At 35.9% G+C, this 27,099-nt stretch overlaps 1 protein-coding gene across 7 annotated transcripts; it reads left to right on the forward strand.

Annotated features, from left to right (window-relative positions):
- POLI (DNA polymerase iota) lies at nucleotides 113–26,699 on the forward strand. Of its 7 annotated transcripts, none has more exons than XM_021093315.1 (11): nucleotides 238–726; nucleotides 2,124–2,243; nucleotides 4,522–4,686; nucleotides 9,053–9,205; nucleotides 11,364–11,600; nucleotides 14,908–15,086; nucleotides 16,426–16,517; nucleotides 21,302–21,432; nucleotides 23,286–23,491; nucleotides 25,321–25,449; nucleotides 25,620–26,699. In XM_021093315.1, the coding sequence occupies exons 1-11, from the start codon at nucleotides 579–581 to the stop codon at nucleotides 26,439–26,441; spliced, it is 2,382 nt and encodes a 793-aa protein (XP_020948974.1). In that variant the 5' UTR covers nucleotides 238–578; the 3' UTR covers nucleotides 26,442–26,699. The 7 variants fall into 7 exon arrangements, with proteins under 7 accessions (XP_020948980.1, XP_020948974.1, XP_020948972.1 ...); XM_021093313.1 differs by having other exon boundaries at nucleotides 241–726; nucleotides 2,121–2,243; XM_021093318.1 differs by having other exon boundaries at nucleotides 243–726; nucleotides 2,121–2,243; nucleotides 25,321–25,425.

Below are 27,099 nucleotides of genomic sequence, written 5' to 3' on the forward strand. Positions count from 1 at the left end.
AAACTCCTCATTTGTTCAATTAATTGCAGTACACTCAAGACAATCTTATCCAAAGCTCATGTATCAAAATCTTATTTAGTTTAGATGATTGAAAATTCAGGGATCTAATCTGTCACAGTCTCTTTGAATCAATCAACAAACGAAAATGCCACAAACTTTAATACATTTGCTAATGATATTAGTTTACGTGGTTACCTTGCTCTTATAATTTCCACCCTTTCCCCAACCCCCATCACCATAAACCATTTAGCGTCTAAGGGTTCGCAATTTTGCTAACAGTTGTTCAGAAGAACAAGCTGGCCTCTGAGTACAGATAAAGAGCTAAAATGTGTAGGGTGGGACTAACTCTTAAGACCTCAAAAAAAAAAGGAGCTGTTTGGAACCACAATTCCACACTCGGGCCTCGGCTGGGAGGGAGAGAACCTCTGCACGTGGGTCAGTAGGATTTCCCCGCCCGAGCGATCCTCCCCGCAGCAGGCAGGTCGGTTCCGAGAGCGCAGGCGTGAACCCGGAGCGGCTTCTCTGGAGACCAGGCGGAAGCGGCGGCGAGCAGAGCTGCGGTTGGCCGCCCGGGCGGGATGGAGAAGCAGGGGGTGGAGCCCGAGGAGGAAGGCAGCCGTGACGAGGGAGAGGACGCGGTTCGGGCCATGGAGCGGCCGGAGGCGGGGGCGGCATGTAGCTCGCCGGGTTCGTCCGGGCCTGAGGAGCCCGACGGCCTCGCTTGGTGTAAATTAATAGGGCGGGGCGGGGCGGGGCGGGGCGGGCGGTCGCCCGGGGCGGCGGCGGCGGCGGCGGCGGCCGTTGGGGTGCGACCGTCCCCGCCCCTTTCAGGTCCTTTCGTTTTCCCCGCACCGCCGAAATAGCTTCCCTTTGCTGCCTGGTGTTTGGAGGCGAAAACCCCCAAAAGGGCTGGCTTTGCCTAGGAGTAGGGTGGGCGCAGCAGTGTTAGTCCAGGGTGCATTTGTGATCCCTCAAACAGCCCCGTGAAAGCCAGAGAGGCCCCCAGGCGCTTTAGGTTGCAGAAGCGGGGAACCTTGTCGCCCGCTTGGCAAAACTCGGGCCTGGCCTCAGCCGGGATGGGAGGAGATGGCTCAGCGCCGAACCCGGGACGAGGCACGTCTGCTGTGGCCGCCTCTCCGGTGACCCAAGTACAGCTCTTGGGCCCTACCTTGTACCTCCCCAATCCCAGGGCCTGAGGTCAGGGCTCTCATTCCTTGCTCCCCCTGTCCCTTTTTAAAAACTTTAATTTTGGAATAGTTTTAGATTTGCCAAGAGAGGCACAAATAACTTTAATATCTTCATTTGTCAAAACTAAGAAGTTTTAACATTAGCATGGTGCTATTAACTAAAGGACAAGCATTATTCAGATTTTACCAGTTTTTCCCTGTTTTACCAGTTACTTTCCTGTTCTAGGATCTAAACCAGAATAGCACATTGCATTTAACCTGCCTTGTATTTAACTGGTGCTTAGAGCTGGCATCTCTTCTGCCCCCTCCCTCAGTTCGTGAACTACTTTTTAAAGTCCGGGAAATATTTACTCAGTGTTCCAATTTAGCAAGTATTGGTGGTCTGTTATATGCCAGGCTCTGTTATAGGTATGGGGTAACCAGAGTTTAACCAGATAATCCTGATCTTATATGGGAGTTAAATATAGTGTACTGGTTCTGTCTTCTGCTATTTGTATTTCAGATTATTTTTTTAATTTAAGGATGTGCCGCTTAGAATAGTTTTTAAGTTGGTTGAAAATCAGTGTTTAAACCTTTCTACCCCTTTCAATTTACTCTTAAGTTTTACTATAAACTTCCAAGTGCTAGGATTACCTCTGGAATCTTCTATCATTGATCATTTTTTTCCCTTAAATTTATAACTATCCTGAGAAAAATAGAGCACACAAAGAACTTCTAAGTAAATAAACAGGACTGAAAACCGTATGTGGCTGGAGTTTCTGTCATGCCTTTATAATTTTTAGATGCTTGGCACATGTAATAAATCCAGGGGAAAAACTTTTAAAATCACTCAGCATTCTTCTTTCTCTGTTGCCATGTTTTACGGAACTGGTCTTTGCTCAGAATTAATAAGCAGCCTGAATGTATTTTTGTATTTCTTTGCATATTGTGCAGCAGTTCATGATCAAGTGGTGCCAGCAGGAAGTTCATCTAGAGTCATAGTACATGTGGATCTGGATTGCTTTTACGCACAAGTAGAAATGATCTCAAATCCAGAATTAAAGGGCAAACCTTTAGGTAATTTTGGACTTTGATATTATTTTCATTGTATAATAGGATTCGTTATTCACTATTCTGATTTATTAACTGTATTAATAAATGTTGGAAGCAGTTCTACAACAGTAGACAGTAATCTGCTTCACTACCAGGTATAAACTTTATAAGCCTCATTAAATAAATAGTGAACGTGACACAAGTAGTTAGCCTACTAAACACATGAGCAGAAAGACCATTTGAACTTTTAGTCTTTTTTTCAATGTTTGAAAATTTACAACCATCTGACTCAGAAACATAATGAATGAATTTTTGTGGATGTTTTTATCTGTTTTTCCCCCTTTTGAAATTAACTCTTGAATTTGTGTAACATCTGACAAAATAGTTGGATTTTGAACAGAACCTAAAATATTAAGTCACATGGAACAAGCTTTCCATAAAAACAAGCTTTCTTTTAAAATAAAAGTCAAAGGGAAAATTTACGTTGGGGATTTACTTAACTATTGTGTTGACTTGTTTAAACATTTTTATTATATTTTAAATTGAAAAAGTAAATTTCTAAAACTTTTTTAATGCATATGGTAAAGATTTATCCTTTAGTAAAGCCATAAAGAGCAGTTTTGTTTCCCTTGCTGCTACTCTTTGGTGTTTACTTTGGTTTGTTAAATCCCAATTCAACCCAACCTAGTTGTCTATCAGAGGAATGACTGACATGACTAGTTTTTGGTATGCCAAGGTCAGTCTATGATCTTTATGCATTTTCCTCAGGGTGTCAAGGAGTTAGGATTAGGGACTTAAATTTTCTTCTAGAGGCATTTGTAATTAGCATTGTAACAAGATACTCTGTAAATAATACTTAGTAAAAAGATATTGTGTAATTAAGAAGCAGGAGTGAAAGTTTAACAATAAGTGAGAGATGTGATGCTGGAAGTTTCTAGGAGAAAGCAACATAGTCTTTCGTTTGTATTCAACAAATATGTGAGTACTTGGCTTGGGCTGGTAACACTGTTGAGTCCATATCTGGCATTAAAGGACTACTTTTTTGGTAAAGGAACTACTAATCTGTTTTTTATATTGTTCACTGATGAATCATAAATTACTTTTGACCCAGTGATTCTATTTTTAGGCATAATCTAATGTATCAAAAATGTATAATGTTTCATATTTTTTGCCTTGTTTATGATATCGAAATTTTATTTATGATAGGATATCAAAATTTCAGAAACAGAATGTCTTACATTAGGGAAATTGACATAACCTTTTTTTTCCCTCCAATATTTGTGTTTTATGTATTTTAGATGTATGTTACTTTTACAGTGGTAAACCAGTAGTCAACTTATGTAAAGAGAAAAGCAAATAATTTTAGAAGTTTTAAGCCCCCAGTAAGCTAGAATTTTTAAACTATCTGTAGATCATAATTTACTCATTTTTTAATGAGGAGGGGGCTCATAATGCCACCTCACTGTCTTAATTTCCTCAGATTACTATGAAGAACCGTTCAATTATTAGAACATTTATTGGGGGAGATCCCTAGTAATTTGCTGTAGGTTGGCACTTGTAATGAACACTGCTTTATATTCACTGGAAAGTTAGTCAGGAGATAAGTGAGGCTTTCTAGCAGCAACAAATAGTTAATTGCACTCCGTTACTTTCATTTTACTTTATTTTTTGGTAAAACATGGCCTAGAGTTATAAATAAAGTTATATAGAGTTAATTCACTGTAACTTAATCTGGTTTTGCATTGTCTGAAAAAAAATTCCTGGAAGGATTTTATTTGTATCTTTTTGCTGAAGACTTTGTAGAATTGTTAATTTGTGGTATTTTTTGTTAAATTATACTTTATAGAACTTGGATGAGTGGAGGCTATGCCTTTTAACTGTTTTTATTCTCTCTCTCTTTTTTTTTTTTTTTGTCTTTTGTCCTTTTAGCACTGCACCCGAGGCATACGGAGGTTCCCAGGCTAGGGGTCTAATTGGAGCTGTAGCCTCCAACCTACACCACAGCGACAGCAGACAGCAACGGGAGATCCCAGCCATGTCTGTGACTTACACCACAGCTCACGGCAACACCGGATCCTTAACCTTAACCTGCTGAGCAAGGCCAGGAATGGAACCCGAAACCTCATGGTTCCTAGTCAGATTAGTTTCTGCTGCTCCACAACAGGAACTCCAACTGTTTTTATTCTTATCAAAACATTGTATTTACAATTTACAAATATAATATGGACTTAGTAAATTACATTTAATTTTAATTTAATTTTAGTCCTGTTCAATTTTCTCATAAAATATTTATTTCTTATAGGGGTTCAGCAGAAGTATCATGTGGTTACCTGCAACTATGAAGCTAGGAAATTTGGAGTTAAGAAACTTATGAAGGTCAGAGATGCAAAAGAAAAGTGTCCACAGCTGGTATTAGTTAATGGAGAAGACCTGACACGTTACAGAGAGACGTCATACAAGGTTACAGGTACAGATTATGGGCAGTATACTTTCAGCATTAATTTTTAATCTTTTAATAAATATAAAATGTAAGTCAGTTTCTTTCTTCTTTTTTTCCCTTTGCTTTTTAGGCCTGTACCCTCGGCCTATGGAAATTCTCAGGCTAGGGCTGAATCAGAGCTGCAGCTGCCGACCTACACCACAGCCCCAGCAAAGCAGGGTCCGAGCCATGTCTGCAATTTATGCCACAGCTCAGAGCAACGCCAGATCCTCAACCCACCCAGCAAGGCCAGAGATTGAACCCATGTCCTCATGGATACTGGTAGGGTTTGTTCCTGCTGTGTCTCCATGGGAATTCCAATCAGTTTCTTTTTATTTTGGGTCTTTCCCACCTTAAAAATATTTACATGAGTATGACTAATAATGTTATGAGTATTGGTGACAAAAATGTATAGGTGAAAATAATTTGAATTCTGTCACAACCAGTGTTTACATAAAATGAGAAAATGTAAAAAATTTAAAGAGAAAATGGGAGAAGATAAACCAAAGAAAACTGTATATTTTAACTATTAAGTTTAAATAAACTAGTAATACACTGTACTCTGACGCACTAATGGTTGAGAGAGGCTTCAATAATGTTTGATTAATATAATTTCAAACCTGTATTTTAGGAACTTTTAGCAAAGATAATGCATATTTTTTTCTTATATTTTATGTATATATTAAATATTACAGTGTAGATAAACTCTCCCTTACTGAGGTTTGGGTTTGAATCTTAGTGTTCTAGTAAATTACAGGAAAAAATGAAATAATGTATGTACTGGCATGTGGCAAATAAAAACATGTATAAGAATCAGCTTTTTATTTATCTTACTTGATATTGTTTTTATTTGTTCTTTTGTTCTTTGTAGCCATTTTCAGATGAAAGGGTTAAATATAATATCCAAAAGCTCTTACACATTAACTCTAAAAAGAAACTTCAGAAAAATGGACAAAGGATATGAATAAATAGTTGACACAAAGAAAAAAACTCAACAATGTGGAAAAAGAATGCTGGAATTCATTAGTGCTAAAAAATTAGTATGAAAAGTAGAAACAGTATGGAAAAGTAGAAATAAACTATTACAGCCTTTTAAAAACAATTTAGAAGAGATCCCTGGTGGTTCAGTGGATTAAGGATTTGAGTTATCACTGCTATGGCTCAGGTTACAGCTGTGGTGTGGGTTTGATCCCTAGCCTGGGAACTTCTGCATGCAGTGGGTGGGCCAAAAAAATAAAAAATTAAAACAATCTAGAAACATTTTTGGAAATTAAAAATGCATTTTATGTTCTTTAACCTAATAATTTCACTGCTGGAGATTTATCTAATAGAAATAAAAGAATGTATATGTACAAAAATGTCTTATTGTAGTATGGACTAAAAATGCGGACTGAAAATAGATGCTCATCAGGATGAGAGTGGCTAAATAAACTAAAACTTCCTTATGATGGAAGATTATAACCATTAAAAAGAATGCATTGGTGCTATACTGTTGACCCAAAGATACTCCTTTTGAGTGAGTAAAAGGCAAGGTGTTAAAACCTGTATTAGGTTTTTCCTCATGTGTAAAACAACCAAAACCCTTCCCCAACATATATGTATATGCGTATCTATGAAAAGGAAGAGAAACATGAGAGGATGTACACCAGGTTTTTAACATTGGTTAACTTCTGAAAAGGAAGAGACAGGGCTAAAATGGGAGGAAGGGGGAAGAAGGGATAGCCAAGCAAAAAAGACAAGACTGTGTTCCCAGAATATCACTTGTGCATTTGTGCACAGTGATGTGTGTGTGTCCGAATATTCAGAAGTTACATTTTACTGTAGACAGAAGAGATGATATAAAGCATACAGTTGTGCATGTTGCCTTTGTTCTTGGTGATCTTTCATGTCATTCATTTAGCTCTTCCTCATTCTTTTTAATGCCTGCACAGTATTCCATTGTATTTTGTTCCAAACTTACTTAATCATTCCTTTACTGATAATGAAGACTGTATGTCCCATTTTATGCCTCTTGTCCCTACATACTTATTAACAGCACCTCCTTTTATTCAAAAGATATCTTGTTTTGCATTATAAATTATGTGGTTTCTCTGATAGTGAATGATTATTAGGCCGTTATCAGTTTTTTGTTCTTAAAAATAAATGCTTCACTAGATATTTTCATATAGAAATTTTCACATGCTTTCGTGAAAATATCTGTAACAGAAGTTCTTGGAGGTTAATTTCTAGATCAGATATAATTTGCATTAGAAATTTTGAATATTGCTATGTGTTGCACTTGAGATTGTCCCAATATGTATGAGAGTATTAGATATTCATAAAGATTTTGCCTGATAGGTGAAAAAATAGGAAATCACTCTCTTGATTTGTATTTCTCTATGAGTGAGTTTGAATATTTTTTTCATATATTTTTGGTCATATATATATTTTTTCTGTGAGTGGCCTATTCACTTGGGCCTGTTTTAATTTGGTTTGTTCATTTCTCTTCTGATTGGCTTTTGTCATTGTTTTGGGACATTGAGGAAGTTAGCCCTTTGATGGTCATGTGTTAGAGATATATTACCAGTTTGTGTTTTGCCTTTTTATTTTATTCTATGATATCAGACTTAGCAGTCTTTCTCTTATGATTTCCGTGCCACCGCAGCTTTTCACAGTGAAAATATCCTGGAGATTCAGTGAACAAATCTCAGTTTTTATACTGATCCTTGATTTGTAAAGTAATGTCTGGAAAGAATTAAAAATGCACTAAAGTAATAAAAAATATTCTAAGCATGAGTTGTGCATTGACAAAAAGTTATTTTGTTAATTTTTCTTGTCATATTTTATGAGTTGAAATAACTCTAATAGTACTCTACTGAATTTATCTCAGACTTATTTATGAAGTATAACCTTGTTGTTTATTTTATTTATTCTTCAGTATTACATTTTTGTCTAGATGGTTTTTTTCTCTAATTATAAACTCTTCTCTTTGGTCTCGTGTAGTCATATGTTTAATACATGCATCTTGTTTATAAAGTTGGCAGATTGACAGCAAAAAAATTAATGCTGTAAAATTGGGTTGTGATGATCGTTATATGACTATAAATGTAATATAATTCACAGAGTAATTAAAAAAAAATAAGTTAACTTCAGGCATAGGATAAGTGATTTATTCCTGTGACCTAGTAATAGAACCAATATAATCAGTGTTCAGCGATCCACCAGTTTTGTTCATGATTCTGTATTTAACTTGGCTGTTGCTTAGTACTTAAAACTTTCTCCTTTATTTTTCTCATATAGTATTATTTTGATAAATGTCTTATTTTATTTTCTATCTTTATTGTTGGACATCAGATATATACTTTTGCTGGGGGTGGGGGTAAGCAGAAATTGATGACAGAAATTAAAAAGAATTCTTCTATATGATCAGACACATTGTCAGTTTTTTCTATGAGTAGATAAACGATTTTCTCTAAGTAGGTTGGAAGTAATTTTTGGTGGGCACCAGATCATGTTATCTTTATTAATTGTTTTCTCCTGCTGTTATCAGTGTTGGCATCAATAAAACATACTGTATTATAGGACTTTAAGAATCTATCTATTTTTATATAATAAGCTAATAATTTGTTTTCTGTTCTCCAGCTGCTATCAATAGGTGATTCCGAGAGAAGTGAAAGTTTCTTCTAAGGACTTCAAAGTTATTAATTTTAATCCTAAAAATAAGAATTAATAGTCTCTTTGAACTTATTTCAAATCTTGTTTCAGCTCAATTTAGTAAATATCTGACTTAAGGACAAGGCATTGTGCTAGATGCTAGATGCTGGACATTCAAATTCATGTAAGTCATGGTCCATCTCTGCCCTTAAGGAGAGAGCTGGAGGATGACTAATCAAAACATTGCATTGTAGTGTATTTTGAAAATTAAGTAACTTTTTTTTTTTTGAATCAGTATTGGAAATTTTAAATTTTGTTTTGCCTTTTTAAAATTCTTGTGAAAAATATAGCTAGATTATATTATTACTTGTTTTTATTTTTCTAAGCATTTATTCTTTGACCTATTGCTTCAAGATCATATTTAAGCATTGTATTTAATGTTAGAGAAATTCTAGGTATAGAAGATTGAGCTAAATATATTGCTATGAGTATCTGCCCAAGAAATGTTATTTTTGACCTTATTTTGTGGGAAAATATTTCCTCTACTTAGAATGTGGTGCAGAAAAAAAATCGCAATTAACTAAGGACCTTATTAAAGATATTGTGGAACTGTGAATATATGTAAAACATTTAACAACATACATTTTTTAACATAAAAGAGTTAAATCTGTTCTAATTATAACTTTACTTACATCTGTGCTTCAATATTATTTTATTTTAGAGTTGTTGGAACAGTTTAGTCCGCTTGTTGAGAGACTTGGGTTTGATGAAAATTTTGTGGATCTAACAGAAATGGTTGAGAAGAGACTGGAGCAGTTTCAAAGTGATGACCTTTCAGCAGTGACTGTGTCAGGTCATGTATACAAGAATCAACGTAAGTGGATTCTTACTCATTCTATTTAGTAAATAAAGGTAGTTACATTCCTTAATGTTCAGTCAGTTCAGTGAGTCGACTATGTCTTTCTGAAAGTTTTATGGCTTTTGTTGGAGGTATAGCCATATTTCAGCAACCTAAGGTAGTTAAAATTAGGTATTACTATTCCATATTAAATAGGCAGAAAATGGTATTTTGATGACACGTCGCTCAGTGCTTTGTGCACTTTTTATTTCTCTAACACAGTCCTGTGTTACCGTTTTTTGTTTTTGACTGCACCTGCAGCTTACAGAAATTCCCAAGTCAGGGATAGAACTCATGCCACAGCAGTGACCTGTGCCACAGCTGACTTGAGCCTCAGCAGTGATGACACCAGATCCTTAACCCACTAGGCTACCAGGGAACTCTGTGTTACCACTTTTAAGTTATACCTCTTTAGGTCATCTTTAAGTTATGGGAGTTGTCTTTTTAGAGTAATTTTTGATTCTCCTAAAACCATCTTTAAGCAAAATTTTAGGTAGATCACATTTGTCTTTGTGGCCTTTTTTGCTTGTTCATTTCAATTCCCCAAGGTGCCAAGACCCTCCCAAGGTAGCCCTTCTGGGAGCTTGTCTAGGCCTACCTGCCATCTTTTGCACGTTCGTATTTATTAATTCAAATAATCTTTGCCAGTTCTTAGCAAGAAAGCAGAATGGTTCATCTTCACATATTAAAATATGAATAACTGATGATATTTCCATGCGAATATAAGCCGCAGTCAGCTCCCCTAAATATCTAATTAGACTTTTAGACATCTTATGACTGCTGGTGACTTCCACATAGAAGACAAGCTACTCTGCTTTTGTGTAAGACTTGTCCTGACTTACTTGCTTCTAGGTCTCAGCCAGCCATAAATGTTTCCTCTTATGCTTCTTTTTTGAGGGCTGTGTGATCAATCGCCAGTCATTCTCCACCTCCTGATATTAAAGAACAGAGGTAGAGCTACAGTTCTCTTTTAGAAGAAGATATGAAGCTTCAATGTGTCTTGTACCTGTCCTCTTTTGTCACTTACAAGGTCTTGGTAGCAAGAAGTTTCTGTGTTTCTGTATAATTGTTAAAGCAAACTTGGATTCTATTGATTGGAACATATTAGCGAGAACTAGATTTTATTTCCTAAAATGTCTAATTCTTCAAGAATTCTTTCTCCTCCCCATACCCTTTTGTTAAAAAAAAAATTTCAAATCTATCGAAAAGTTGACAGAATAATACAGTGAGTACAGTCAAGATGCTCTTCCTTGTAGATGTACCCATTATTATCATTTTGCCACATTTTCTTTATCTTGTGTTCTGTTTATTGGTTGGTTGATATATTGAGAACCATTTGAAAGTAAATTACAGGCATCATGAACTTCAGAAACTCCTGAGGATAAGAACTCTCTCATATAAACTCTTTTTTTTTTTTTTTTTTTTTGCTTTTTAGGACCACACTTGCAGCATATGGAGGTTCCCAGGCTAGGGGTCTAATCGGAGCTACAGCTGCCAGCTTATGCCACAGCTACAGCAATGCCAGATCCTTAACCCACTGAGTGAGGCCAGGGATCGAACCCGAAACCTCATGGTTTCTAGTCAGATTCATTTCCACTGTGCCGCTATGGAAACTCCTCATATAAACTTTAATACCATTTTCATACCTCAGAAAATTTGTTTCTGTATAATTTCCCTATACTTTTAATAAAAGATCTCTTAGACTAAATATAAATCCAAAAGTGTTCTCAGTAGTACATACCACTAATGTTTAAGTTTAGATTCAGATCTTTAAAGCTTTCTCATTAGAGTAATACTTTTACTTTTATGCTTACTTCCAGGTAAACATGAGTAAAAGTTTTACTAATGCCAGTAGGAATTTTTAATGAGAGATCAGTTACTGTAATCTGTTAGTCATTAAGCACTCCTAGTAGGCATTCACGGTCACAGGCCCTTGGAATTAACTTGCGATAGTTACTTGCTTTACAGAATTGCTGTGGAGAACAAAAGAGACTAGTTAAGTGTATAGCAGCATGGTGGTGTTGGGGTATGGGAATGGATATACATTAAGCCCTTTATCTTTTTTAAACTCCTTTGTAAAAATGAAAATGAAATTTTTGGTGGTGACTTTTAACAACAATGGCTGTTTTTATAGCTATTAACCTACGTGACATCTTGCACATCAGACTGCTTATTGGATCTCAGATTGCAGCAGAGATGCGGGAAGCCATGTATAATCACTTGAGTCTCACTGGCTGTGCTGGAGTGGCTTCTAATAAATTATTGGCAAAATTAGTTTCTGGTGTCTTTAAACCAAATCAGCAGACAGTCTTACTACCTGAAAGTTCTCAAGATCTCATTCATAGTTTGAGCCACATAAAGGAAATGCCTGGTAAGACAAACGTATTTGAAAAGTGTATATTGGTTTTGTTATATTTCAAGTTACAAATTAAATTGCATATTTAATTGTATTAAATTACAGATAAATGTAACTAATTCTTAGAACCTATGCACTTGGTTCTTGGTCAAAACCGAAAAAACCTGCCATTTTCTGGAAGGAATCTATGTTAGGAAAAGTATGAAAGTACTTTTCTAGTTTCTCCTACTTTTGTTTAGTTTGAATGCAATCATGAAAGTTATAACCTGGAAACATGATCCTTTATTTTTTTTGTCCCTGGTTATACTTTTATACTGTAAATTGCATCTAGAAAAAGAAGTTGGTCTTTCACTAACTCTTATTTTGAGATTATGTATAAAATATTAAGGCTGCAAAGGATCTTCTAAAGCGTCTTGGCCAACATTTTATTTTAAGGATGAGGAAATTCATGTTTTGAGGAGTTCAGTGACCTGTTTAGGTCATGGGACAAGTTTGTATCTTTGAAGATCAAATGCTTGACATTTTTATAGACCATTCATTAGTAATGGATGTGTTAAACTACATTTCTATAGCTTTGGCCGGGATTAAGATATTAATAGAATTCTGTGGAAGAGAATTTCTAAGACTACTGAAATGTAACCATTAGATGTCATAACTTCACAATTTTAACCCATGTTTGGGTTCCGTAGTGTGTTATACACTGCCTTGCCTTCCTCAATTTGGTATAGTCATAACTTAAAGTTTTTTGGGTGACTCTGAGTCTGTTCTGGCAAACAATTACTATGTCAGGCTGTAATAAATTGAAGACTGTGTACTGTGACATAACATTATTACTTGGCTTTACTACAGTTCTTATTTTCATTTTTTCCAGGCTTTCTCATTTCTTCCTTATTGCCAAATTGCCAGCCCTCATTTTTTTTGTTGTTGTTATGAAAATATCTGTCACTTCACTTTAATAATTCCTGCTATAGACCTATCACCTTTGATTTACTTCTTCCTTTACTGTACAAGGATAACTGTAGGATTAATTTTTAAAAATGAGAGGAGTAAAGGAGCACTAAGTTGCCTGAGGATTTTTCCTATGATAAAGTATGACTGAGTTTTAGTGCAAGAATTTTGTGATAGGAGTTTTGCTAATGAGAAAATGTGTTTGTTTGCTTTCTGGCTCGAAGATGTATTCGAAATAATTACTGTCTCCAGATGTAAATGTGTGGTATTGTGTATAGGAATCAGTCAAGTTAGCTATTAATTAGCACATAGTAATGAATTGTAACTGCTCTAGAGACCATCTCTCCTTTTTACTTTCTTTTTTCAGGACAGTGGGGTGGAGGGCACACTCATGGCATATGGAAGTTCCCAGATGAGGCATTGAATCTGAGCCACAGCAGCAACGTATGGTGCATCTGTGGCAATGGCCAGATCCTTAACCCAAGGCACTAGAGCAGAAACTCAGTGACAATCTTTCCTTACATGAATAATAACTGTGATTCTTCAATACTTCCATGGTTTTGTAGAACAGGTGGTAAAAATTTCATTTTATCAAGACAGCATTTATTGGTTATCTCTTTTTAAAATTTTTTTAAGTTGTTATTTCCCCAATACAATTTTTTTCCTACTGTACAGCATGGTGACCCAGTTACACATGTGTAACATTCTTTTTTTATCACAATATCATGCTCCATCATAAGTGAATAGTCACAGTTCTCAGTGCTACATAGCAGGATCTCATTGCTAATCCATTCCAAAAGCAATAGTTTGCATCTATTAACCCCAAGCTCCCAATCCATCCCACTTCCTCCTCCTCCCCTTGGCAACCATAAGTCTATTCTCCAAGTCCATGAGTTTCTTTTCTGTGGAAAGGTTCATGTGTGCCATATATTAGATTCCATATCTAAGTGCTATTATATGGTATTTGTCTTTCTCTTTTTGACTTACTTCACTCAGGATGAGAGTCTCTAGTTCCATCCATGTTGCTGCAAGTGGCATTATTTCGTTCTTTTTTATGGTTGAGTTGTATTCCATTGTGTATATATACCACATCTTCCTAATCCAATCATCTCTCAATGGACATTTGGGTTGTTTCCATGTCTTGGCTATTGTGAATAGTGCTGCAATGAACATGCGGGTACATAATGTCTTTTTTAAGGAAGGTTTTGTCCGGATATATGCCCAAGAGTGGGATTTCTGGGTCATATGGCAGTTCTATGTATAGTTTTCTAAGGTACCTCCATACTGTTCTCCATAGTGGTTGTACCAGCTTACGTTCCCACCAACAGTGCAGGAGGGTTCCCTTTTCTCTACATCCCCTCCAGCATTTGTTATTTGTGGACTTATTAATGATGGCTGTTATGACTGGTGTGAGGTGGTATCTCATGGTAGTTTTGATTTGCATTTCTCTAATAATCAGGGATGTTGAACATTTTTCCATGTACTTGTTGGCCATCTGTGTATTTTCCTTGAAAAAAATGTCTATTCAGGTCTTTTGCCCATTTTCCCATTGGGTTGTTGGCTTTTTTGCTGTTGAGTTGTATAAGTTGCTTGTATATTTTAGATATTAAGCCCTTGTCAGTTGCATCATTTGAAACTATTTTCTCCCAATCTGTAAATTGTCTTTGTTTTCTTTTTGGTTTCCTTTGCTGTGCAAAAGATTGTCAGTTTGATTAGGTCCCATTGGTTTATTTTTGCTTTTATTTCTGTCGCGTTGGGACTGACCTGAGACAGCATTTGTAAGGTGGATGTCAGAGAATGTTTTGCCTATGTTCTCTTTCAGGAGTTTGATGGTGACTTGTCTTATATTTAAGTCTTTGAGCCATTTTGAGATTATTTTTGTGCATGGTGTGAGTATTGTTCTAGTTTCACTGATTTGCATGCAGCTGTCCAGGTTTTCCACCCATACTTGCCAAAAAGACTGTTCTTTTCCCATTTTAGGTTCTTGCCTCCTTTGTCAAAGATTAATTGACCATAGGTTTCTGGGTTCTCTATTCTGTTCCATTGGTCTGTCTGTTTTGGTACCAGTACCACTGTCTTGATGAATGTGGCTTTGTAATATTGGCTGAAGTCTGGGAGAGTGATGCCTCCTGCTTGGTTTTTGTTCCTCAGACTCTTTATTCATTATGTTATACTGGAGTTGTTAGGTTTTTGAGGTGGTTTGTAACTCAGAGGTCTTAAGCAGAACAACAACCCAATTTTTTAATAAATTATGATCTTAGCAAAATAACAATTATGATATCAAAAGATATGGTTGATATATTTATAACATTTTAATTAGCTAATTTTAAGAAGAAAAGCTATTGTAACACCAGATGCATCTTTTTTTGCTTAGGTATTGGCTATAAAACTGCCAAACGTCTGGAAGTACTGGGTATCAGTAGTGTGCGTGATCTTCAAACCTTTTCATCCAAAATACTAGAAAAAGAATTAGGAATTTCAGTTGCTCAGCGTATCCAGAAGCTCAGTTTTGGAGAGGATAACTCTCCTGTGACACCCTCAGGACCACCTCAGGTACATGAGGCTGATATTTATTTTAATTTTGTACTGGTTGTCCCATTATTTGAGGTAAAGATTTCTATTTTTTGTTTGTTTGTTTTGTCTTTTTTTTTTTTTTTTTTGCCTTTTCTAAGCCCACTCCCGTGGCATATGGAGGTTCCCAGGTTAGGGGTTGAATTGGAGCTGTAGCCGCCAGCCTTTGCCAGAGCCACAGCAATGCAGGATCTGAGCCTAGTCTGCGACCTACACCACAGCTCACAGCAACGCCAGATCCTTAACCCACTGAGCAAGGCCAGGGATCGAACCCGAAACCCAAAACTTCATGGTTCCTAGTCGGCTTCGCTAACCACTGTGCCACAACGAGAATTCCCTTAACTACTGTGTTCTTACTATTTCTATTTGCTTATTAGGTTAGTACATGATCCCTCTGCAATGATTAGATTAATGTTCTTAAATTGTTTTGTTTTGTTTTGCCTTTTTTTTTTTTTTTAAGGGCCACACCCACGGCATATGGAGGTTCCCAGGCTAGGGGTCTAATCAGAGCTGTTGCTGCTGGCCTACGCCAGAGCCACAGCAATGCCAGATCCGAACCGCGTCTACAACTCACACCACAGCTCATGGCAACGCCGGATCCTCAACCCACAGAGCAAGGCCAGGGATCGAACCTGCAACCTCATGGTTCCTAGTCAAGCTCATTTCCACTGTGCCACGACGGGAGCTCCACTGTTCCTAAATTGAATCTGAGAATTAGTATTTATCTCTTTGAATACTACTTATAGGAGGGGAAATATTGTAATTTTTAAAAATCTTGAGTAATCTAGATTTAAGACTCTGGAGTAATCTAATGATTTAGGAAATGGAGAAAGGTATAATTACCTAGATAACAGTGATTAAGTTTTTCCTAAGTGATATGTATATGTATATATTTAAAATCATATTTAATCTTCACAGCGAACCTTCCATACAGGTAGTACTATTGTTTATTCTTACCCTTTTCCTCTCCATATTCCCTCTTCCTCTCATTATTTTTTTAAGATGAAGATACTGTATTTTAGAAAGGTTAAATAACGTGCCCAAGGTAAACTCGGACTCAAGTCCTAGGAGATTAAGAGCCTCACTGTAATCACATAAAGCTTAGAGCTGGTACTAGAGCTTTGTAATTTTCTTGACTGCCAGTGCACTTTCTAGTGGAGTACAATAACTTGTAGATAAAAAGGTTAATATAAAAGTGAACTAAATGACTCAAACTAAGCACAAAAGGTAAGTTAGTAAAGAATGTGTTGAATATTTTTTTTTTTGATATATACACTGATATTTGTGTTTATAATAATCCTTATTTGTGCTTCTTTGGTAGTCCTTTAGTGAGGAAGATTCATTTAAAAAATGTTCATCAGAGGTGGAAGCTAAAAATAAGATTGAAGAACTGCTTGCTAATCTTTTAAACAGGTGCTTTTTCCATTTTGTCATATTATCTTATAGATTCTGTATATAATACATGGGATAAAGTACTCAATATTCTATCTTGGAATTTACAGATTAACTGGAGACTAACAAAGTAAAGAAAGATAATTTGTCATTAAGTTTTTCTACATTTAAAGTCTTAAAAAGATAGTAACAGATGCTCTTAATTAAATTTAATTCATCTATTTCCATTAGCCTTTTTTTTTTTTTTTTTTTTTTTTTTTTTTTTTTTTTTTTGCCTTTTTAGGCCTGCACTTGCAGCATATGGAGGTTCTCAGGCTAGCAGTTGAATTGGAGCTGTAGCCGCTGGCCTATACAACAGTCACAGCAATGCCAGATCCGAGCCACATCTGCCATCTGCACCACAGCTCATGGCAACACCGGATCCTTAACCTACTGAGCAAGGCCAATCATTGAACCTGCATCCTCATGGATACTAGTCAGTTTAGTTTCTGCTGAGCCATGATGGAACTCCCCATTAGTCTTAATCTTAATAACATTGTGGTTTTACTGTGGATCTTAAGTTGCTTATCATTACCTATGGGAGTTTTATGGGTATCTCTAGAATCTACACCCCTAAATTTGTGGTGATTGAGGATAGGAAATTGGTGGAGAAAGCAGACAAACTTTTATCTCCCGTGCCTTAGACTGTGAAAGAAAATGGAGTCAGATGAAGTAATAGCTAAATGGGACTGTGTGTGAGCAATGAGAGCGATTGTGGGTATGCATAGTGTTACTGGTCTATGAATATAGGAAGAGTGTAAGTTGGGATTATGAGTATACAAATAGCATTACATAAACTGAACAAGATAGTTTTCTGATGCTCTTTTGATGTCAGATACCTATTTCTCAATACTCCTTAGAAGGGTATGATCTCTCTTCCTCCCATTTCTTTGATTTCTCAAAGTAGGATGTCAGGGGTCTAACAGTTTTGGGTAGGCATGCTTTTGTAATGATGCTAGGATGGCTACTGTGACTAGAGAAAATGGTTTTTGGATGATTCTAACTCACAGAAAACTGATAAAGTGAAATTTCCTACAACTTTGCTGTGACATGCACTTCAGTTCTCATGTCTTAAGCAGGGCTGTGCAGCTCATTGTTTGCTGCACGCAACTGGCCGGCTCTGTTACCTAGCTTCAGTGATATGACTCAGGCTGAGCCTGTGAGTGTGCTGGTGAAACTGGGTCATCTGCTTTGCTTCTGCTAATGTAAGACTACTATGAAATGCCTGGTCATTGGAAACATTTCTGCACATAGAGAAACCACAAGAAGTATAGGTTTTATAGGTTCTCTGATTTGAAGAGTCAATTAGAAATGTGGCTAGATGCACTAAACCTGTGAAATACTATTAACCATTTCTCCTGATCTCTGCGTGCTATTCCCTCATCTATAGTGGCCCCTTACTTCAGTGACTTAGGTATGTAATACCATCTAAGTGACTGGCAAAAAAAAAAAAAAACTTGCGTATATGTTCTAGAGCATATGATGATTAATACTATAGGTTTATAGGAGATTAAACTATACGCTTTTTTTTTAATTTGAAATCCATGTATGTTTGGACAATTTTTATTTTCAAAAAGGAGTACCACAGCATGAAATAATGTTATAATATTTCCTTGACTTTTTTTTTCGTTTTTTTTATTAAAAGGAGTACCACAGCATGAAATAATGTTATAATATTTCCTTGACTTTTTTTTTCATTTTTTTTATTACTCAAATGAATTTATCACATCTGTAGTTGTATAATGATTATAACAATCTGATTTCACAGGATTTCCATCCCACAGCCCAGGCACATCCCCCCACCCCCCCAAACTGTCTCCTCCGGAGACCATAAGTTTTTCAATGTCTGTGAGTCAGCATCTGTTCTGCAAAGAAGCTCAGTCTGTCCTTTTTTCAGATTCCACATGTCAGTGAAAGCATTTGATGTTGGTGTCTCATTGTATCGCTGACTTCACTTAGCATGATAGTTTCTAGGTCCATCCATGTTGTAAAAAAATGCTGGTATTTCGTTCTTTTTAATGGCTGAGTAATATTCCATTGTGTATATGTACTACATCTTCTTGATCCACTCCTCTGTGATGGATGTTTAGGTTGTTTCCATGTCTTGGCTATTGTAAATAGTGCTGCAATGAACATTGGAGTACATGTGCCTTTGCGAGTCGTGGTTTTCTCTGGATAGATGCCCAGGAGTGGGATTGCTGGATCAAATGGTAGTTCTGTGTTTAGTTTTCTGAGGAATCTCCATACTGCTTTCCACAGTGGTTGCACCAATTTACAATCCCACCAACAGTTTTTAACAGGGTTCCCTTTTCTCCACACCCTCTCCAGCTCTTATTGTTTGTAGACTTTTGGATGATGGCCATTCTGGCTGGTGTAAGGTGGTACCTCATAGTGGTTTTGATTTGCATCTCTCTAATAATGAGTGACATTGAACATCTTTTCATGTGTTTCTCGGCCATCCGTATGTCTTCTTTGGAGAATCGTCTGTTTAGATCTTCTGCCCATTTTTTGATGGGGTTGTTTGTTTTTTTGGTATGGAGCTGCAGAAGGTGTTTATAAATTTTGGAGATTAATCCCTTGTCAGTTGATTCACTTGCAAAGATTTTCTCCCATCCTGTGGGTTGTCTTTTTGTGTTGTTTAGGGTTTCCTTTGCTGTGCAGAAACTTTGAAGTTTGATTAGATCCCATTTGTTTATTTTTCTTTTTGTTGTCAATACTCTGATAGGTGGATCTGAGAAGATGTTGCTGTCATTTATGTCAGAGAGTGTTTGGCCTATGTTTTCCTCTAGGAGTTTGATAGTGTCTGGTCTTATATCTAGGTCTTTAATCCATTTGGAGTTTATTTTTGTGTATGGTGTTAGGGAGTGTTCTAATTTCATTCTTTTCCATGTGGCTGTCCAGTTTTCCCAGCACCACTTATTGAACAAGCTGTCCTTTCTCCATTATACACTTTTGAATCATTCTCTAGGCACTGGTTTTAAGATTGCTTGGAGTCTAACCTTTTTCTAGTATGTTTTAGTTATAGGAACCAATTCATACTCATTGAATTGCATATTAACTGAATAGAACGAGTTTAACTGGAAGATATTTAAATTAGTAACATGTTTACAGGAACCATTTAAGATATTTTAGGAGTTCCCGTCCTGGTGCAGTGGTTAACAAATCTGACTAGGAACCATGAGGTTGCGGGTTTGGTCCCTGCCCTTGCTCAGTGGGTTAATGATCCGGCGTTGCCATGAGCTGTGGTGTGGGTCACAGACTTGGCTCGGATCCCGAGTTGCTGTGGCTCTGGCGTACGCCGGTGGCTACAGCTGTGATTCGACCCCTAGCCTGGGAACCTCCATATGCCGTGGGAGCAGCCTTAGAAAAGGCAAAAAAAAAAAAGGTATTTTACTACCTTAAGTAAAGCAGCAGTAAAGAATTTTTGTGGTAAAGCAATAATGAAAAATTATTTACTACAGCAATCTAAATTTTCTGATTTTAAATCAGCCTTAGTAGGTTTAACAATATTTGTGTTGTTTGTGATTTTTTTTAATGTATTGTCATATATATAGAAAAGAAGGTATTATTTTGCTGACATTTATTTTCTCCAACAATTCAGTTTTCTACTTTAAAGTAGAAAATATCATTTGAAACTTTTGTTTTCAACACCAAAACCAAGACTTTTTAAGATGCACAGACATGTATTTTCTAATTATAGCATATAATTGATCTTTCACTTTATTGTTCTAATATGCCATATAATGGTGGTATTAGTGATTCCCTTGGATCTATTTGAGGAGTGTTTTTTGACAAAAATAATCTCATTAAATTTTTTTTCTTTTTGTAATCTTATTTTTTTAATGCGTAAAAAATCTGTCATTTTTTATATATTTGCTTCTGTCAGCGAATGATTTCTCAGTTTCTTAAATTTCTTGCTGATTTTTTTTGTTGTTGTTGTTATTGTTTTTATGGCTGCACCATGGCATATGGAAGTTCCTGGGCCAGGGATTGATTGAATCTGAGCCACAGCTGCGACCTATGCCACACCTGCAGCAAAGCCAGATCCTTTAACTCACTGTGCTTGGCCAGTGACTGAACTTGTGCCTCCATAGCGACCCAAACTGCTGCATTTGGATTCTTAACCCACTGTGGCACAGTGGGAGCTCTGCTGCTGATTTTTAATATGTTGCTTTTAGTTATGTTTTGGATTTGGGTTATATAATGAATTGTTACAATTCTATCTTATTTCTGTTCTTTTTCTGATAGCACTCAATTTTGAGTGAGGCCTGAGGACCTTACATTTGAAATTTCAGAGTAATTTCCTTGGGTTATTCGAGGGCTTTTATTGTCTACTCCCTAGCTATCAACTGTATTTGTAATTGTTATCATAACTAAATTGGCACCTTCTGTAAATGAGATAGATTAGACTATTAAAAAAACTTTAGGAGTTCCCATTGTGGCATAGTGGAAATGAATCCAACTAGGAACCGTGAGGTTGTGGGTTTGATCCCTGGTCTTGCTCAGTGGGTTAAGGATACAGCGTTGCCGTTGAGCTGTGGTGTAGGTCACAGATGTGGCTCGGATCTGGCATTGCTGTGGCTCTGGTAGTGGTGTAGGCCAGCAGCTACAGCTCTGATTAGACCCCTAGACTGGGAACCTCCATGTGCCACAGGTGTGGCCCTAAAAAGACCAAAAAAAAAGAAAAAAAGGAAGAAAAATACCAAAAAAACTCTTTAGATAATACTATTCCTAATTCCTTGTTTCTTCTTTCTCTTTATTTTTAGAGTCTGCCAAGATGGAAGGAAGCCACATACAGTAAGATTAGTAATACGCCGGTATTCTTCTGAGAAGTACCATGGCCGTGAGAGTCGTCAGTGCCCTATTCCCTCCCACGTAATTCAGAAGATAGGGACAGGTAATGGGATAATTTTCTGATAATTTAATTGGCAGATTGAACTCTTAATAATACAAACTCTGAGTTAGAAATATGATCCAGAGATTGGTAGTCTTCACAGAGTTAGTGAACTCTTAAGTACCTTTATTCTAGAAGGAATTTTCACTAGAAAACTTTGTTATTTTTAAATAAATATTTAACAGAAACAAAACAAATATTTAAGAAATATTAAACATTCTTAACTGAGATGCCTAATATTAAATATTAATGTTTATATTATTATAAATATTAACTATCTCAGTTAAGAATGTTTTCCTACTTCAGAGAAAACAAAGCCATAATAATTATATGGCATGACATAACTTCTTTATGGGCATTTAGATTTTTTCCATTTTTTGGCTATTATGAAAAATGCTATGAACATATGTGTGCAAGTCGTTGGGCAGATATATCTTTGGTAGATTACAAGGAGTGGAATTGCTGGGGTGTGTGGTAAGTTGAACTGTAAGAAAATACCAAACTTTTTACAAAGTGAGTATAATAATGCATACTCTCACCAACAAAGTATAGAGGGTTCCAGTTTTTTTCACATTCTCACCAACATTTAGTATTGTCACTTTCTTTTATTATAGTCATTCTCATGGCTGTGTATTTCATTGTTTTTGTTTTTTTTCCTTATATGGATAGTCCTTGATATCATATCTAGAAGTTCTTTGCCTAACTAAAAGGTCATAGATGTTTCCTCCTGTGTTTTCTTTCAGAAATTGTATAGTTTTGAGACTTATTCTTAGATCCACTTTGAATTAGTTTTTATGTGTTGTGTAAAGTCTTAGTTTGTTCTTTTGCATGTGGATTTCTAGTTGTTCCACAGAATTTGTTGCAAAGACTATTCTTTTGCCATCGAATTGTAATGGCACCTTTGTCAAAAACTAATTGAATGGAGTGCCCATTGTGGCTCAGCAGTAACAAAACCGACTAGTGTCCATGAGGATGTGGGTTTGATCCCTGGCCTTGTTCAGTGGGTTAAGAATCTGGCTTTGCTGTGATCTGTGGTGTAGGTTGTAGATGCAGCTCTGATCCCGAGTTGATATGGCCATGGCGTAGGCCAGCAGCTACAGCTCTGATTCGACCCCTAGCCTGGGAACTTCCGCATGTCGGAGGTGTGGCCCTAAAAAGCAAAAAAACAAAAACAAACAAAACTAATGACCATAAATATAAGGTTTATACTTATTCCATTGATCTGTGTTTATCCTTATACCAGTTCCATACTATCTTAATACTTTGTTGCAAGTTTTGAAATTAGGTAGTGTAAGTTTTCCAGTTTTATGAAGTTGTTTTGGCTATTCATGGTCCTAGTCTTTTGTTTGTGGGAAAATTTTTAAATAAGAATTTTGATTTCTTTATTTGTTATGAGTTATTCTGATTTTCTATTTATTTTGAGTCAATTTTGGTAATTTGTTTCTTCTAGGAAGGTATATGTTTCATCCAAGTTGTCTAATTTGTCAGCATGAAGTTGTTAATTCTTAGTATTCTTTTGATTTTTGTAAGGTCTATAGTGATTGCCCCTCTTTCATTCTTGATTTTTGTAATTCGTGTATTCTTTTTTCTTCCTTTGTTGTTCCAGCAATCATTTATCAATTTTGTTTATCTTTTCAAAGAGTCAGAATTTTCTGACTTCATTATTCTCCCGTAACTAGAAGTCCCGTACTTCAAATCTTTTGAAAAATTTAACTCATTTGGTATTTAGTATTAATGTTGAGATATCCCAGATACCCTAAGAATTTTAATATCTTAATTTAAATTTATAAATTAGACTAAGATCTTAATTATGATATAATGCATTTAGATATTGTCATCTTAAACATTTTATTTAGGAAATTATGATGCGATGACCCCAATGGTTGATATACTTATGAAACTCTTTCGAAATATGGTGAATGTGAAGATGCCATTTCATCTTACCCTTTTAAGTGTGTGCTTCTGCAACCTTAAAGCACCGAATACTGCTAAAAAAGGGACTATTGATTATTATTTAACACCATCATTATCAACAACTTCATGCTCTGGCAAACGCAGTTTTGTAAGTACAGTGTTCCTGGAATTATATTGTTAAATTACAAATAAAATTTTATGTTATAATTTAGTGATTCTTTTGGGTGATATGATTCGAATGACTTCATATTAAGGTTACTAGCTTTGTATATTAATATATGCTGTGGATATAAGAAGAAAACATAAGCATCACTGGATAAAAGAGAAAACTTTATGAGGTTCTATGTTTTGAAAGTGTTAAAATATCCTATAGTAGTCCATAGGAATATAATGATTAGCTCATATGAAAATATCTTCAAGTACTGGAAATCAAATCTTGTTGTCATGTTAATTTATACATAAGCTACCAGCAATCTCCCCCACCCATGTTTTTAATTCAAACATATTTTCTTGGTTTTGAAATTATATTGAATTCTGATAGCAATATTAATATAATATGACTGCTCATTTTATACTTGTAGAAATTAAGTGTGACATTAGAGAGGCAGAAGCCAGTCATATTTTCAAATGACTGCAACAAAATACTATGTATATACAGCCATTTGGGAAACTTTTGTTTATTTATTTATTTTATCTTTAAGGGCTGCACCTGTGGCATATGGAGGTTCCCAGGCTAGGGGTCGAATCAGAGCTACAGCTGCTGGCCTACACCACAGCAGCAGCGACACAGGATATGAGCTGCATCTGCAACCTACTCCACAGCTCACGGCAATGCCAGATCCTTAACCCACTGCGCGAGGCCAGGGATCGAACCTGCATCCTCATGGATGCTAGTTAGGTTCACTAACTGTAGAGCCACAATGGGAACTCCAAGCTTTTGTTTATTTAATATGTGGGATACTTTAAAAAATAATCATCCTTTATTAAATTTCTTATGCCTACAATTAATCCTTAATTTAAAATATTTTTATTATTTTAAAAATTTCTATTGTTTAACCAGTCAGTATAATTTTAGTAATACTTTTATTTATATTTAAGCTTATAATGAGAACAGTGTTATAGAAATAATAAATTAGTGCCCACATCAAATTACTTCTTTTCAGTCATCCTTTTTATTCTATTCATTAACTGAAATTTTAAAAAATGTTTACTTTTTAATCTGTAGAATGAGAATTAAAGGTCTTTAATTCACCTTAATATTAGAGAGGTAAATGTAAGTGAAAGTACCTTGTACATGTCTGGCACACAGAAGGTACTCAGTAAATACAGAGGCCCAAATCTCTTTCTGTCTTTGTTTTTTTTTGAAGTTATTTTTCTGTTGTTTCCTGAGTTATTTTTGATTGTGCATACATTTTGATGGTGCTAAAACTAAAGGGAAATTTTAAGTGAAAAAATTATGCAAATTTAAAATGGAAGGTGTTTTAAAGTTTTTATTTCATGTAAATATAATAGTATTACTTTTTTTTTTTTTTTTTTTTTTTTTTGTCTTTTTAAGGCTACACCTGCGGCATGTGGAAGTTCCCATGCTAAGAATTGAATTAGCTGTAGCAACTGGCGTACACCACAGCTATTAGCAATGTTAAATCTGAGCTGAATCTGCGACCTACATTGCAGCTTGCCACAACACAAGATCCTTAACCCACTGAGTGAGGCCAGGGTTCAAACCCATCTTATCATGGATATTAGTTGGGTTCTTAACCTCTTGAGCCAAAGTGGGAGCTCCCAGAAGAGTATTACATCTTAATAATGTTATTGAATTTTTACCATGGAAGTATTTTTTTCTTTCTGTTAAATGTTACACTTCAAAACAGGGAATTTTAGAAAACTAGCCCTTGAAGCCATCTGTGCATATACATACATTTTAGATATTCTTGGTGAATCAATTACCTTTCTAGGCCACTATTCTTTTATTCACAGAATTGGAAGTTTGAGTACATAATTGTTAAGATCCTTTCCAAGTCTCCAATACTTGCCTACTTTCTGGCTCAGTGCTATCTAAGAAGGAAGCCTCTTCCTGGAATAGTGAGTAAAGATCCACAAAACAGTGTGAGTAATTGTGGTGGATTAATCATTTCTAGTTGTTTGGAACTGGCCAAAAGGATTCAGGTTATGGAGCAGGATAGAGACATGTGAGTCACCTCATAGTCACATTTCAGCAGCATGAATATTTAAAAGGTATCAGATATCTAAATTATTCTGTTATCCTTATGTTCTAGAAAATGAAAGACACTCATATGGAGGATTTTTCCAAAGACAAAGAAACAAACAGGGATTTTCTACCAACTGGAAGAATTGAAAGTACAAGAACTGGGAAGTTGCCACCAGATCCTACACATTTCTCTAAAGCGGAAGACAATAATGAATGTCCACTCTCCTCGCTTCCTGAGGGTATTGACCAAGAAGTCTTCAAGCAGTTGCCAGTAGATATTCAAGAGGAAATCCTTTCTGGAAAATCTAGAGAAAAAGTTCAAGGGAAAGGAAGTTTGAGTTGTCCATTACATGCTTCTAAAGGAGTATTATCTTTCTTTTCTACGAAACAAATGCAGCATGGTTCCTTAAATCCTAAAGATCATTTATCCAAGAGCAAACAGATATCCTCTGTGTCTCCCTGTGAACCAGGAACATCAGGCTTAAATAGCAGTAGTTCCTCTTACTCATCTAGCCAGAAGGATTATTCACATTATTTAGACAGCAGCTTAAAAGATGAACGCATGAGTCAAGGACCCAAAGAATCTCAAGGATTCTACTTTTCAAATACAAACCCTGCTGTATCTATTTTCCATTCATTTCCAAATTTGCAGAATGAGCAACTTTACTCCAAAAATTGTTCTAGAGATAGCCATGAGCAACCAGTGGCAACAGTCTCTCATCATGAAGGACTTACAGAAAATAGAGAGCAAGATTCTCTTGATGAGAAATTTGCTTTTCCTTCTGACATTGATCCTGAAGTTTTCTATGAACTACCAGAAGAGGTACAAAAAGAACTGCTGGCTGATTGGAAGAGAGCAGGATCAGATTTCCATACTGCACATAAATAAGCATGTTCTGAAAAAAGGGAAACACCGTTTTTCTCAGATGATCAGTTTATTAAGCTCTTCTGAATTAAATACTAATGGATACTTTCAATAATGTAGAAATACAACAGAAGATGTTCTAGATAAAGCAAGCATAGTTGTGGGAAGTAAATTCTGGCACAAAGCATAGAAATTTTCATAACAAATAATGTAAAATATTACCTTCCTCTTGTTTCTAAAGCTGTTTTGTATTGCTTTTCAATAAAAAAAAATCATGGTCAGCATGAGTACATTTTACATACATTGTGGAAACATTGGAGGGAAGATATATATGCCTGTGTATAAAAACAGAATAGCCAAATCACTGCTATGCTCTAGCAAAGAATGGGTTTTTTTAAGGAATTATTCAAGAAATGCACCCCATTAGGAAATAGCTATAAGAAATTATATTGCCAGCTAATCTACTAAGAATGTATTTGTTTTTGACTAAAGTACTGTGTACCATTTGATAAGTTGATTTTTTTAAAAGCCAAAGCAATTTATATTCATTCAATTAATGCTTCTTACTATACTTAGAAGCTACACAAAGGGAGCTCAATAAACATTGAATGAATGAATTGTGTGGCAGAGGCCCAGTGGGGAGTTGGACAGAGGAGTGTATGTGTTGTAAAGAACCAGAAGG

Source organism: Sus scrofa, chromosome 1 (genome assembly GCF_000003025.6).
Source record: "Sus scrofa isolate TJ Tabasco breed Duroc chromosome 1, Sscrofa11.1, whole genome shotgun sequence".
Lineage (NCBI taxonomy): Eukaryota > Metazoa > Chordata > Mammalia > Artiodactyla > Suidae > Sus > Sus scrofa.

What these genes read in the sequence shown, in the direction of transcription:
- POLI (XM_021093313.1), top strand. Translation starts at nt 579, where the DNA reads ATGGAGAAGCAGGGGGTGGAGCCCGAGGAGGAAGGCAGCCGTGACGAG. An exon ending in GACGTCATACAAGGTTACAG is followed by an intron (nt 4,687 to 9,052) that starts GTACAGATTATG and finishes ATTTTATTTTAG; the next exon opens with AGTTGTTGGAACAGTTTAGT. An exon ending in CTTGCTAATCTTTTAAACAG is followed by an intron (nt 16,518 to 21,301) that starts GTGCTTTTTCCA and finishes CTTTATTTTTAG; the next exon opens with AGTCTGCCAAGATGGAAGGA.